Source organism: Bos mutus, chromosome 18, assembly GCF_027580195.1.
Source record: "Bos mutus isolate GX-2022 chromosome 18, NWIPB_WYAK_1.1, whole genome shotgun sequence".
Classification (NCBI taxonomy): domain Eukaryota; kingdom Metazoa; phylum Chordata; class Mammalia; order Artiodactyla; family Bovidae; genus Bos; species Bos mutus.
In genome coordinates this window covers 25,666,345-25,680,382 of record NC_091634.1, presented here as the reverse complement: position 1 = coordinate 25,680,382, position 14,038 = coordinate 25,666,345, and the positions used below count along the sequence as shown (strand labels likewise).

Sequence of the window (14,038 nt, the reverse complement as noted above, 5' to 3'; positions counted from 1 at the left end):
TTCCCTGTAGCTTCTGGAACTGATTATTTTTATTTCTTTAATTTCTCCCTGTCATCAGTAAAGAGGGAGGGCCATGCACATTGTTTGTTTTCAGGACAGAAACAGTGTTGAAAGCCGAGAAACTTTTAAGTTGGGAAAGGTGAGCTCTATCTTGCCTGCCATCCACCTGGAACCAGTGGGTGCCCCCTTCAGTCCCTCTCAGAATCACCAGCTAGAGTTGAGCTTGCCCCTGCAGCCCATACTTTCTCCCTCAAACAACTCAGAGTCATCGTTAGTACAGCAGTAAAGGGCCAGAGAGTAAATATTGTCCAAAGGAGAAAGTATGTCTGAGCTCACCAGACACTGCCCCTCTTGAAGCACACACGTAGGAATAATACCAGGACGCCCACAGCCCCAGGTGTCTGCATGTATGCACAACATAGAGATTTTGCTGGGATGTGGGAGTTTGAGAACCAAACTTTGCCTTTAAGCAGGAGGGTACAGAGGCCCGGTGGTGCTGAGCAGAGAGGTATGAGGGAAAAGGCAGCCTCCCCCCCGTGCCCCCAGTGACCCTGCCTATGGGACAGGGATGCCTAGGTTGGCTGCATCCGAGGACCAGAGAGTAGCCGTGATGGACTGGGGTGGGCGCCAGGGTCGAGGGGAGGCTGGGCTGTGTCTGCACTTTGCACACAGCTGGATGCAATTACGCCTCTGGTTTCAGCTGGCCTGCTCCCCCTCTGTGTTGCCACACCGCCCGCTTCCCTCCAGCAAACCAACCGAAGACGGTGCTTCATCTTGAGTTGAAAACGTGTATACCCCTCCCCTGCTCCCCAGTAGGGAAAGATCCTTTTTGTCCTTTTTTTCGCCAGTGACAGACACGAGTGAGCCAGGCTTGCGCTGGTTAAACTTCTCTAACAGGGTGGGGACAGAGGCAGAGATGCAGACCTAGCACCCAGGAGGTGGGAGCCAGAGGGGAGAGGACATGGGCTCAGCGTGCCTCAATCTGAGCGTCCACTTTTCTTTCTCCTCCCCGGCAGAGAAGAGACAGGACAACGGACGGGTGTATTACGTGAACCACAACACACGCACCACCCAGTGGGAAGACCCTCGCACGCAGGGGTGAGGACTTAGGCCGGGAGGGCTCTGGGTGGGCCCTGTGCACCTCCGTTGGCCTGGTGGCCTCGCGCTGTATTTGGCCTCCGTGGCTGATGTTCTGGGACCTTTAAGCACACACAAGTGCCCCCAGACCCTCACGATATAGTGAGAGCTTGAAAGTGGCACCTTACGTTGGCCTTCCTCATGGCTGCAGCGTGGCCTGACTGGCTGGTGTTGCTGGTCTCTGTTGTACAAGCTGCTGCTGAAGTGATTTCAGAAGGGTTATGTGAGAACTGCCCCCCACCCCAATACTCCTCTACTACCCACCCCCCAGAAGCTAGTCTGGGATGGGGCACTTGATGTCTTGGGATTGCTGGTGGCTGCTCAGGCCACGGCCATCCACCCAGGGTGGGGATTCTTTGCGCCTTGGGACAGTAATGGTCTCTCTCCGCTGCAGACCTTGGGTATTGCCAAGTACATTTCCTTGAGGCCTGTGCGGGTCCTGGGTAAAAGCAGAGAGAAGGCAGCTCCAGCCTTCTGGGGACCCCTGCCCCCTTAGCATGGATGCCCAGAAGGTGAGATATGAGGCCCTGCAGCCCCTCTCTTCCGGTGTTTCCAGGATGATCCAGGAGCCGGCTCTGCCCCCAGGGTGGGAGATGAAGTACACCAGCGAGGGGGTGCGCTACTTCGTGGACCACAATACCCGCACCACCACCTTTAAGGATCCTCGCCCGGGGTTTGAGTCAGGGTAAGGACTTGGCACGTAGGGCTTCCCAGGTGGCGCTAGTCGTAAAGAATCTGTCTACCAACGTAGGAGACAAAAGAGACATGGGTTCAATCCCCGGGTCAGGAAGATCCCCTGGAGAAGGAAATGGCAACCCACTCCAGTATTCTTGCCTGTAAAATCCCATGGACAGAGGAGCCTGGCGGACTACAGTCCATGGGGTCACAAAGAGTCGGACAAGACTGAGCGCCTGAGCACCAGCACCGAGGACTCTGCGCAGGTGACATCACTGTTAGCTTAGGCCTAGTAGAGCTGCTCTTACCACCCTCTAGTGGCCAGTTTTGGTGCCACGCCAGTGGCGATGGGGCGGGAAGGGGCTTCTCTATTGAGACTAACACCGGTGGTCTTTCCCTAAAAGCAAGAGGTCTGGCTTTATTTCTAGGTTTTCTTTTTAACCTTCAAGTCTACAGAAGATCTTAGTGGCAGTCCCTTCCTTTCTTTTATGCTTTACTTTACTCGTCTCTAAATTAACAGAGCAGTAGCTTTCCTTAGGGCAAATATGTTGCCAAGTTTTGAGAAATCTCGTGGATTCCAGAACAACTTTGCTCTTCCCAGGACGAAACAAGGTTCCCCTGGCGCCTACGACCGAAGTTTTCGGTGGAAGTATCACCAATTCCGTTTCCTCTGCCATGTGAGTTCTGGTACTGGGGCCTCCCCCTGGAGATTGGGGTTACAGAGTCATTTCAGCAGTTTCCTAGCCTAATTGCAGGCGTTGGAACACTTGTGTCTTAGGTGGGAGCAGGTCACTTGTCTCACTCTGAGCAGTTATGTGACATTGTCTTCCATTCCTAGGGGACCAAGTTCTCTACCCCCCAAACCCGGGGGTAGGTGGTAGGGGAAGCCTATTCAACAGACAACTGATCAGATTGAATATAGTTACCACCAATGCCCCAATTTGAGGTCTCTGTTTTCCTTTTCTTTTCAGTCAAATGCTCTCCCCAGCCACGTGAAGATCAGCGTTTCCAGGCAGACACTTTTTGAGGATTCTTTCCAACAGGTTAGAGAATAATCACTGAGTCTAAGACCCGGGGCAGGGACAAGGCCCTCTGCTACCACCCTGTCTTCTCTTGTGTGGCCCTTTAAGCCCGCATGATATGGTTTTCAAAGCGTGGGCCTTGGTTATGGGGGATCAGCTGAAGAGCAGGCCTGGGAGTCCCTGGTCGCCTGCCCCTGGCCTGCCATGGAAGGGAGAATGGCTGGCTGGCCACGACCTTCTGTCTCCCCAGATCATGAACATGAAACCGTATGATCTGCGCCGCCGGCTCTACATCATCATGCGTGGCGAGGAGGGCCTGGACTACGGGGGCATCGCCAGGTGAGCTGGGAGCCCTGAAAGGCCGTCCTGCACCCTGCTTCCCCAAGCTGCAGGGCACCCAGCCAGGAAGCTGCTTCCTTTCTCAGACAGTTGCCAAAGCTCTCCTGCACCTTCAGGAGTGGGCAGGAGTGTGGGTGGTCCGGAGGGGCATGAGAACTGGGTCCTGGGGTCCTCTTCTGGGCTAGGCATCAGCTCTCTAGTTGCTGGGTCAAGGGGAGGCCGGGGGGTGGTTTCTAGGGGAGGGGTTCAGGATGATGGCTCTTTTTAAAAAATTTTTTATTTTGTATTGGGGTATAGTCAATGAAACTGTTGTGATAGTTTTAGGTGAACAGTAAAGGGACTCACCCGTCCATATACATGTATCCATTTTCCTCCAAACCCCCCTCCCATACAGGCTGCCACACACCATTTGAACAGAGTTCCCTGTGCTGTACAGTAGGTCCTTGTTGAGAACAATGGTTCTTTACCAACCAACCTGTCATTATTTCTTTACTTTACCCCATCTAGTCGCACCAGTGGGCAGTGGTTAGATACCGGTATTAAGTGGTTGTCCATTGGAATAGACCCTGGACTTCACTTCCTCTTGAGGCAGCTGGGGTGGAATCACCTGGGGGTCTTGGCGTAGATCTGGCATATATAAGCTGTGTCCCAATCCAAAGGGTATTGATCAATACTCAGCTGCATGTCACGTGCACAGTGACAATAAAATGAAAACAAATGATATACTCCTAAAAAGAACTCAAAGCATTGTCTTGCCCTCACCCCAGTGCTGCTACAAAAGTTAATAGATTCTCTGGCAAAATGTTGCGTTGGACGATGGGGCATGAGGGCCCCGGCAGAGAGGAGAAGCGTCTTGGCTGCAGTGACCGTTCAGCCTGCTGGCCTCTCTCAGTGTGGGGACGTCTTCTCGCTTGGTGTTGGGTTAACTCGCTCCTGGTCCTGTCTGTGCTGGTGGCGTTGCCCTCTGTGTTGGCCCCCGTGGATCGATTGCTCTTTTTCTTCCATGGTGACCGTGGTGACCTCCTCTCTAGGCTCTCCTTGGTGGTGTGGCTCCCGCCCCGTGTGTGTCTGTCTCTCTGTGTCCTGCCAGTGGTTTTACCCTATGGTAGGTTACGTCATGCTGTTCTACCACAGGGTAGAACCACGGACAGGATACCGGGGCACCCTCTGCATCGAAGAGATTCCTCGTCTGCCTGGCCACAAACAGCCCAGCAGCCAGGGACTGGCCCCCCTTGGGACGTCCCCCTGCTTGTGTAGCTCAAGCCTCAAAGGACTCTGAATTCTGGCTTGAGGCTTGTACCTAGGGTGCAAAGAGATGCTAAGGTGTGGGCGTTGGTTCAGATGAATTTGTGGACATACGGGGAAGGGTATGGTGGTGGGTCTGGGGTGAAGGGATGGTGGGGTGGTGGGAGTGAGGTGTAGACACAACCTGATGAACAGAATTGTCCTGCATCAAAGATTAGGAACACATTACTGTGTATTTATATTAGACTGCTTAGGTAGGGTGGAAGCAGGGTGACTGCTGGTCGTAGAGCCCTTTTGCAAGATTTAGAAAAAAATGTCCTTTCTCAAGACACTTCTGTGTTGAAAATGGTCACAATATACTGGTTTTATTAGGAAAAAAATGCAGCTTGATGCTGTTTGCAGGAAATTTGTTGTGACAAATGTACACACCTATGGTATTTTAACGTCATGTCCTTGTGCAGTGCACAGTCTACACAACTGTGCATGGCAACCCAGAATACAAGGAGCCCCTTTGCCATTAGATGCTCTGGATATCAGAAGGAAAGCCCCAGAATACAGCACCTGGAGCCAACACTCACACACACGGGTTTGCCTGAGCATTGTTGTCCAGTGCAGTTGTTCTGATTCATCCTAGGTCTGACCCTGCCCTGTTCACAGAGGTTAGCCCAGGGCTGATCGCAGTGGGGCTGCCTCTCCAGGATGCATGTCTCCAGACTATGTACTGTTTGACGGCAGAAGAGACTCGTGCCTGCAGAGCAGGTGAGCAGGGTGTGATCCATTAGTCCTGTTTTCCTCTCTCTTCTCTCATAGAGAGTGGTTTTTCCTCTTGTCCCACGAGGTGCTCAACCCCATGTACTGTTTATTTGAATACGCCGGGAAGAACAACTACTGCCTGCAGATCAACCCTGCCTCCTCCATCAACCCCGACCACCTCACCTACTTCCGCTTTATCGGCCGATTCATCGCCATGGTAAGATTCGCTGTTATCAGACCTCCAGGGAGTGCAGTCACAGACCTGTAGACCACCAGCAGCTCTGAAGGCTGGGTGCCCACTCTCTGAGCTCTGCCCTCATCTTTACAGAACTCACTAAAGATGCAGAAAGCTAGTGAGAGTTCTGGAAATAGTCCAGAGCACTGAAGAGGTTTTCACGTTCATTTGTGTAGGACTTGTCAAGAGAAAGCCCAGGGTCCCCGGATCAAAGTCTTCACTTAACACTCAGTGCATGTGCTGTCAAGGGTGGGGGATGACGGGCCGTCTCTGGGTGTTGCCGTGAGCTGGGTGGCGGTGTCTGGGAGTGTCTGACTGAGACTTGGGCCTTCTGGAAGGGGATGGGGAATCTACACTAGCTGAGAACAGGGCCCTAGTTGATCGACTGGTGCAAGATGTTGGAGTCATCTGGCAGGAGGAGGGAAGAGCAGGGATGGGGAGTTGGGCGTTTGTATTTATGTAGAAACAGGAGCACAGTGTAAATTTGGAAAGGGCGTCACCTTGTATGCATCCGGTTGAGTACCTCGTGAGCACCGAGACCCAGGATGGAGAAAGGGGAGCCCATGGAAGGCCCAGTCCCTCTGCCACGTTTGGTCGTTGGAGAGCTTTCACTACTAATTTGCCTTTGCTTCTTCCTCTCACTTCCTGAGTGAGCGTCAGCCCTGCTCCCCTCTCAGGAGGACCCAGGAGCCCATGACTAAGTATGTCCCTTGCCTTTGTCTGGAGGTTCTTGGCCAAGGTGCTTGGGCTCAGGAAGTGGGCACATTCTTCCCAGGTCTAGAGACCCGCCTGGCCCTGTGGCTGACAGGACAGACCAGTAAAACCCTAGACTATTACTCACTGCTGGCCCGCCAGCAGCAGCAGGGGCGTCTGCATTATTTTTGGCTGCCTCTGCTGCTCAGCTCTGAGCAGCAGTGAGTCAGGGCCGCCACCTGGGGCTGTGCTGAGCGAATCTCCTCTGTGTGCGTTGGAGGCAGACCTCTGCTAGAGCGAGGGGCTGGTGGGCACGCAGAGGGCCAGAGGTGGGTCCTTGTGGTCTGCAGGTGGGACCAAGAGGGCTACAGACCTAGCCTTCAGACCCCTGGGAGAGCCAGATGCTCAGGACCGCAGGGAGCAGTAGCTGGGCTCTGATATGGGGCATCTGAGGAAAACCAGACCTCTCTGCTGTGCCTCTTCTGTCCCCAGGCTCTGTACCATGGAAAGTTCATTGATACAGGCTTCACACTCCCTTTCTACAAGCGGATGCTAAACAAGAGACCGACCCTGAAAGACCTGGAATCCATTGACCCTGAATTCTACAACTCCATTGTCTGGATCAAGTGGGTCCCCTCTGTTGCCCGGTGCTGGGAGAGGAGGGGTGTCTGGGTGGGTAGTAGGCGGGTGGAGACGCCCAGCTTCTAGGTCCCCCTGTCCTGGGACGCTGTTCTGGGCTCTAGGCCACCTGGGAATCCTTGTGTCCCATGGGCACTGAGAGTGAGTGACGGGGCAGGACTGAGGGAAGACCCTTCTAAGACAGACAGCTTCCCTCTTGGTCTCTTGTGCCCTCAGAGAGAACAACCTGGAGGAGTGCGGCCTAGAGCTGTACTTCATCCAGGATATGGAGATCCTGGGCAAGGTGACAACCCATGAGCTGAAGGAAGGGGGCGAGAGCATCCGAGTGACAGAGGAGAACAAGGAAGAGTACATCATGTGAGTCGAAAGCTCTAGGGAGCCGGCGGGGCCCGGGAGGTGGGGGCAGAGACACAGCCGGCCGCAGAGAAAGAGCCTCACGCTCTTATCCCGGGGCACTGTCTTCAGCTAGGCCCCCTCGTGTGGCCCGTGGGTCTCCAGGGATGGGAAGAACCTTCCGTTTTGCACTGACCTTAGATGGCTGCCGTGGCAGTGATGTGCTGGCCAGAGCCAGGTAGCCAGAGCCCAAGGCCCTCTGTTCAGCCCCTGGGTGCTCCTTGTTCCCAAGTCATAGATTCATGACCGCAGGACAGAATTTCTTTGAAGAGGCATAAAAGTTCGACGACTCCTTTGTTCTCCTAACTGAAAGGGCACGTGTGCTCTGCCTGCTTAAAGCCACTGTCACCTGTGGGATTGTACATGAACATGCCCGTTCACTTCAGGTCCCTTGGGCCAGGCTTTTAACCCCCGTTCATCTGAGCTTCAGTCAGCGGTGACGGGAGGAGCAGAGGAGGAGATGTTGAAGATTCAGATGTCTGTGGGTTACTGTGAGGTTTTAAGGGCTGTGCTCTGGGGCCGAAGTTGCCCGGGTGTCCCGCCTGCCCAGCTCGGCTCTCGGCTGCCTCCTTGCTGCCAGCAGTGGCCACCTCCCAGCAGACCCTGAGCTGCCCCAGAGGAGTGAGTCTCGGGCTCCCCCGACGGTCAGTCTTGGTTTCAGGCTGCTGACCGACTGGCGTTTCACCCGGGGCGTGGAAGAGCAGACCAAAGCCTTCCTGGATGGCTTCAATGAGGTGGCCCCCCTGGAGTGGTTGCGCTACTTTGATGAGAAAGAGCTGGAGGTGAGAGCTGAGTTTGTGGGGACCCTGAACCCCCGGCCCCTGGGGCTGTCCTGCCCTTTGATAGCCTCACCGAGCACCCATAGCAACTCACCAGTAAAACCCCATGCTCTCCCAGGATGGCATCAGCAGGCACATATGGTTAATTTGGGTCTCGCACCTGTCCTTACCTGGGCTCTTGTTTGCAAGGGGTTGTCATGCAAGACTTGGGCTACCCATACTGTTAAAACTGCCGACAGAGACGTGTGGGGTGCTTCCTCCTGCCAGGGAGTAGATGGGGCTGTGTGTGCCGTGAGGACGGGGCTGGTGCTGGGTGCCTGACAACCCCTCTCTCCTCCGTAGCTGATGCTGTGCGGCATGCAGGAGATAGACCTGAGCGACTGGCAGAAGCACACCATCTACCGGCACTACACCAAGAACAGCAAGCAGATCCAGTGGTTCTGGCAGGTGGGCCCTGGGTCTGTCCCCACAGTAAGCGCAGAGGCTCTGGGCAGGCGTGTTTGGGCAGTACCCCCAGGAAGCGAGACCAGATTGGACCCCAAGCTTTTGGACGCTTGTTGTGTCATCACGTCTTCCTCGTCTTTGACACTCTCCTCGCCTCCCCCAACTCCCAAAAGGAGGGGAGAAACCCAGTCTTGGGATGATAGGAGCTGGGTTGTGGCCGCTGCATTCGACAGGAGGTGTTGCTGGCAGTGGGCCAGCCTTGGATGCTGGTGTGCGGGCTGGTGGGGACGGGGCCATGAGCAGGGAGGAAAGTTCTTGTAGGTCATGTGGTCTCCAGCTGGGTGGAACGGAAAGCGTGGGCTTGGCTCCAGAGAAACTGAAAGAGCTCCTTGTCCTGCATATAAGGAGTCAGTTGCTTTGTATGTGCGGGTCTTGTTGTTGTTATCACTGTGCGGTATAGCGTACATAAAAAAGAACGAGCAGAGGTAGGGTTTCTGTGGAGGTGAAGTTCACATACCATAAAATTTGCCACATTAAGTGTTTGGAGTGGCTCTTACAATGGCTTCTGACAGTGCTGTGCCCACAATCACCACTGTTGAATTACAGTGCATTTCATTTCCCTCAGAAAGAAATCTCACACCTATTAAAGCAGTCAGTCTCATCCTTTGTATGTTTTTAAAGATGGAACTTGGGGGACTTCCCTCGTGGTTCAGTGCTTAAGCGCCCACCTTATGGTGCAGGGGACGCTGGTTCGACCCCTGGTATGGGAGCTAAGGTCCCGCGTGCTGCAGGGCAACTAAGCTCACTGGCCACAACTGGAGAGTCCGTGTGCCACAACGAAAGATTCTGCATGAGGCAACCAAGACCCGATGTAGCTAAATAAATACATATTTTTTTAAAAAGTGGAACTTGGATGAGGAAGAGAATTTTTGGCCTGGAACCAAGAGCTGTCACATAGACTGGTGGGAATGATGTATACACACAGCCTCTTAGAGCGGCTTTGGGGTTTCCCAGGGAGTAACTGTCACCCACCCCCACAGACCATGCTGGGGCTCCATGTTCTCAGCCCCAAAGAGGGGCCCTGGCTCATTGCAGGGTTACAGGTCAGGGTGAAGTGCTAGGCTGAGTGGGCCCTGACTCTGCCTGGGCTTGCTGGGCTCCAGGTGGTGAAGGAGATGGACAACGAGAAGAGGATCCGGCTGCTGCAGTTTGTCACTGGGACCTGCCGCCTGCCTGTTGGGGGATTCACTGAACTCATCGGTACGTTTTCCCTGCCCTGCTGGTGCTGTTGGGTGGAAGTGAGGACAGCCCAAAGCAGGGACAAGACCTCATGTCTTCCTGGAAGCAAGTCAGTGGGACTTGTCTGTGGTGGCGTCGGAGGGTCCTGCCTCAGGAAGGGGCTGACTTGGCATAGATAATATGTGTTCCTTTGGATACAGGTAGCAACGGCCCACAGAAGTTTTGCATTGACAAGGTTGGCAAGGAAACCTGGCTGCCCAGGAGCCACACCTGGTGAGTGTGCTGGTTGCAGGGGGAGGTGGCTGGAACCCGAGACCCCATGAGCCCCCAAGAGCAGCCCTGAGGCCGAGGTGGCTTCAGTGCCTTGATCCTGGCAACCTGTGTGTAGTTCCGCGGTGCTTAGGTTTGGGCAGGTGGGGCTGAGGTGTGCCTGGGCCTCTGGTCTTTCGGGAGTTGTGACAGTATCTATGTGCCTTGACAGCCATACCGGCTATGAAATACAGTAAGTCCCCTACACACACACCTTCACCTTGTGAGCTTTCAAAGATGCGAACGTGAGTTCGTGTGTCTAGTCATGTAAGTTTGCTCACACCTCTGGTGTACATTGTCACGTGTATGCATCCTCTACAAGGAGCAGGAAGTGGCAAGGGGATTTTCTTTAGCTGAGGAGGCACCGTTAGTTTTTGAGGCATAGGACCCAAATGTAGAATGCTATATGAAGGTTGCAGCAGCCGTTCAGAATATAATCCAGTGCTACCATGTCACCTGTGATGAGGGAAAAAAGAGCTACCACCCAGACATCACTGGATCATTTTTTTTCAAGAGGGTAGACAGGGTTGAGTCCAGCAAGGAACCAGAACCTGTGGCATCAACGTCAGGAGTGCAGCTTGCCCGCCATCTCCTATTGCTGATGATCCTTTAGCTCTACTGTCTTCCTCCTCCAATCAGTAGCTCTTCTTGCCTGTTCACTGGATGCCAAGTCCCTGTATTCCAGCTATTGTACTCTCTTTTTCAAAGCTCTGTATTGTAAGATTAAAAATGTTTTGTTTTTTTTGTGTATTATTTGTATGAAAAGTATTACAAACATATTACAGTATGAATTTGAGCAAACTCTGGGAGATAGTGGAGGACAAGGAAGGCTGGCGTGCTGCAGTTCGTGTACGGGGTTGCAAAGAGTCAGACACTAATGACCGAAGAACAACAACTGCATAGCCACCTGTGTTAGTTGAGTACCTAGGCTAACTTTATTGGACTGAAGAACAAATGGGGCTTACAGACATGCTGTTGGAACAGAACTCGTTCATATGTAGGGAACTTGCTGTATTGAAACACTCCTATTCAGTCGGCAAAGAGCTCTGTCCCCGGTCTTCTTCCGCAGTTCCCCATTTCCCCTGTAGCCCTGTCCCCACTCTGATTCCTCTGTGGCCCAGGGGCACAGCGGGGCCTTTGAGGACCCTGTTGTGTGTGGCAGCTGGCATCGTGGTTGAGTCACAGTATGGGATCTCTCAATACCCCTGTGGCTGTTAGAGCTCTGACCTGTGCCCCGTGCTGACTGCCCTACTCTCCTTTCTTGACAGTTTCAACCGGCTGGACCTGCCACCATACAAGAGCTATGAACAGCTGAAGGAGAAGCTGCTGTACGCTGTTGAGGAGACCGAGGGCTTTGGACAGGAGTAACTGAGGCTGTCCCCCCACCCCCAACCCCCAGCACATGTGTAGTCTTGAGTCCTCCCTGCCCGAGAGGCCGCTGGCCATGTAGCCCCCGGGAGGCCCCTGCGGATGGTAGTCCTGTGTAGGACCACACTGTCATCAGGCTGGTGGCAGCAGAGCCTGACCTCAAGAGGCCCTGCCCTGCCCCTCGCTCCTCCCTACTGGCGGCAGCCTGGAATAAAGCCCCCATGCCACCCTTGGCCCCATCAGCCATTGCAAAGTCTGGAGGGCTGACCCTCTCTGCAAAGCTCATCCTTCTTCTCCCTTGAGACCAACCCTAGGTTCGTGTGAGTGTGCAAGGGAGGGCACCCTGTGCTGAAGCCTTGGGCCTCATAGGCTGGTTAGGTGAGAGGGAGACTGGCCATTTGGGGTAGCTGTTCTGGGCTGAGGAAGCCCAGGGTCTTTGTCAGTAAAAGAGGTTCTATTTTGTATAGAACTTTTCCAGTGATCTATATAAATGAAGGTCTGAGGGAGGGGAGCTCTGGACCAAGGTCACCTCTTGTCCCTGGCTAGCCAGCTCCAGCCATGGAGGCTGAGCAACACAGCCCCTCTCCCCACTCAGTGCTGGCCAGCTTGTTCCCTCCAGCAGATAAAGGGTCGTTACCAGCTGCTTGGATGTCAGGGGGATGGAAACCCCCTCAGATTTTCTTTTCCCTTTTACATAAACTTGAAGCATTTTGTGTGTAGGGCCGCTGTGTGTTCTGTGGTTGGTATGCTGCTGTCACTTCCTGTCAAGGAGCTGGTGCGCCAGGCATGGCTGGGACCCAGAGGCACCCAGCACTGTTGGTCCAAGAATTTCCAAACAGCTGCTCCTCTTAGGAGCCTGCTTCACAGTTCTGTGAGCTCGGGCAGGCCTGACCCAGTGGCTCAGTTTCCCAGCAGCCTTGTCCCTGAGCCTTTGACAGAGAAGGGGGGAAGGGGATTATTGTCCTGAGTGTCACCCCAACTTCGCTGCCTCCAAGAGAGGAGAACTCCCTTTGCTTGATGGAGTGATGGGGTTGCGTGGGGCTGACCTGCTAAGACCCTGGACCTCCAGGCGGCCCGTGCGTCCGGATGGAGAATGAAGTGTGTTCCTGCTACTGTAGAGTGTGTTCACTCTGCCTCAAAGTGTGGCTTTACCTGCACAAAAGAGACGACGTTCTTGGAAACCAGCAGAAGGGCCCTGAGCTGCTGTGCACAGTCTGACTTGATTGCTGGAGCTCCTGCCGACCTCTGCCATGGGCGTCCTGCCATGTGTTCAGATCTTCCAGGCGAACACACTCCTCTGGGAGGCTGGAGTGGTAATTGTCGCTGGGTCCCTGTGCAGGTCGTCAGGCCACCCACGGGGCTGTCTGAGGACAGGCTCGTGCTCCCAGGTCCTTGTCCTCCCTTTGCCACCCTGGCCGGTGTCTGCTCTGTTGTGTGTACTGATGCGAGCGGCTCAGCTCACCGCAGCCCAACCTCCTCCTTCCCTCGGATCGTTGGCTGTGCTTCCCTGCGGTGTCTCACCATGTTGGGGATTGGGGCGCAAGCCACCGTGCTATGCAGGGTTTGGGAGCCTCAGGCTCGTGGGCGTGCAGAGTGCGTTCATGTGGGTGTGTGTGTACATACGTGTATATAACTGAGGTGTCTGTACGGAATGCCCTTTGGTAGCTCTGAGTTGGTCACCAGATTGTTTTGTAATGCCCACCCCCTTGCCTTGGTATTGCCAGTTTCTTGTGCAATAAACAATCAGCAGCTGTGGGCAGTGTTGGTGTGGATGTGTCCAAAGTCACTGTCCTCCAGGCAAAAGGTCTCTGGGCCCCACGGACCCTCCAGGTCCACACAGGGGTGGAAATGCTATGACCTTGCTGGTTTTGAGAATTGTGTGTCATTAACTGAGACAGCCACACTTTTGATGGGCGGCCCAGTCTTCAAGGATCACGGGCTTCAGCCCTCATTCATTTGCCTCACAGCTACCTTTGGCCTGGGTTTCTCTGAGCAGTTGCCATGACACCAGAGCATCAACAGCCTGAGGCTGCAAGTTGGACAGGTTTTAGGATCCAGCTCCTGGGTAGCCATTCATTTGAGAAACATTTCCTGTTTTCTTGAATTCCGTGATGATAGAGGGATACCCTGGACTTGAGCTCATGGTCAGCCAGGGGCTTGCCCCCCACTTTTTTGAACTTAAAGGTTCTGATGGGACCCATCGGCGCAGTGTTGATGCTTTTGACATGGAAGTGATTTTGTCTCGGATCAAGCCTTGCTCTGATCTGGCGTCTTCCTGGGGTGGGGTGGGGAAGGCAGAGGTGTGCAGAGCATCTTCTCCTGGGAGTTCATCAACCGAAGTCACTACCCCAACACCAAAGCCATTTCTCACTTGACAGGGCTATGCTGTACTTTGAGGAGGTTTTGACAAAAGTTCATGTGTTATACAGACATCTCATAATAAATTCAAATTAAAACATCCCTAGTCAAAATTGTTCTCCCCTTTCCTATCTCCCGAAGTAGCTGCTGTTCAGTTTGCTGTCCTTCCAGACTATTTTATGTATATAAATCATATGTACATATAATTTAAAAGTATATTAAAAATGAGATCTTACACATGTTAAGCAACTCATCTCATTAGATGAGATAGTAGGGACACCTTTCTGTGTTCGTCAGCCTAGGTCCAGTGAATTCTGTAGTGTGTGATACTCCATGTTGTGGTTGTTCTGTAACACACCCACCTTTGTCCTAATGGGCACTGCATTTGTGTCCAGCAGTTTGCTGGTGAA

General features: G+C 53.7%; 1 protein-coding gene across 1 annotated transcript in view; it reads left to right on the top strand.

The window, feature by feature from the left end:
- Nucleotides 1-13,022, top strand: part of WWP2 (WW domain containing E3 ubiquitin protein ligase 2) — a 143,608-nt gene extending 130,586 nt beyond the window's left edge. Inside the window, exons 12-24 of the mRNA XM_005896501.3 lie at nucleotides 1,017-1,098; nucleotides 1,694-1,822; nucleotides 2,414-2,489; nucleotides 2,784-2,855; nucleotides 3,085-3,173; nucleotides 5,229-5,388; nucleotides 6,592-6,725; nucleotides 6,955-7,095; nucleotides 7,793-7,913; nucleotides 8,253-8,357; nucleotides 9,518-9,614; nucleotides 9,794-9,866; nucleotides 11,171-13,022. Of these exons, the coding sequence (XP_005896563.1) occupies nucleotides 1,017-1,098; nucleotides 1,694-1,822; nucleotides 2,414-2,489; nucleotides 2,784-2,855; nucleotides 3,085-3,173; nucleotides 5,229-5,388; nucleotides 6,592-6,725; nucleotides 6,955-7,095; nucleotides 7,793-7,913; nucleotides 8,253-8,357; nucleotides 9,518-9,614; nucleotides 9,794-9,866; nucleotides 11,171-11,270 (1,379 nt within the window). The 3' untranslated portion in view covers nucleotides 11,271-13,022. The remainder of the gene's footprint in view (nucleotides 1-1,016; nucleotides 1,099-1,693; nucleotides 1,823-2,413; nucleotides 2,490-2,783; nucleotides 2,856-3,084; nucleotides 3,174-5,228; nucleotides 5,389-6,591; nucleotides 6,726-6,954; nucleotides 7,096-7,792; nucleotides 7,914-8,252; nucleotides 8,358-9,517; nucleotides 9,615-9,793; nucleotides 9,867-11,170) is intronic.
- The last annotated feature ends 1,016 nt before the right edge of the window (nucleotides 13,023-14,038 follow it).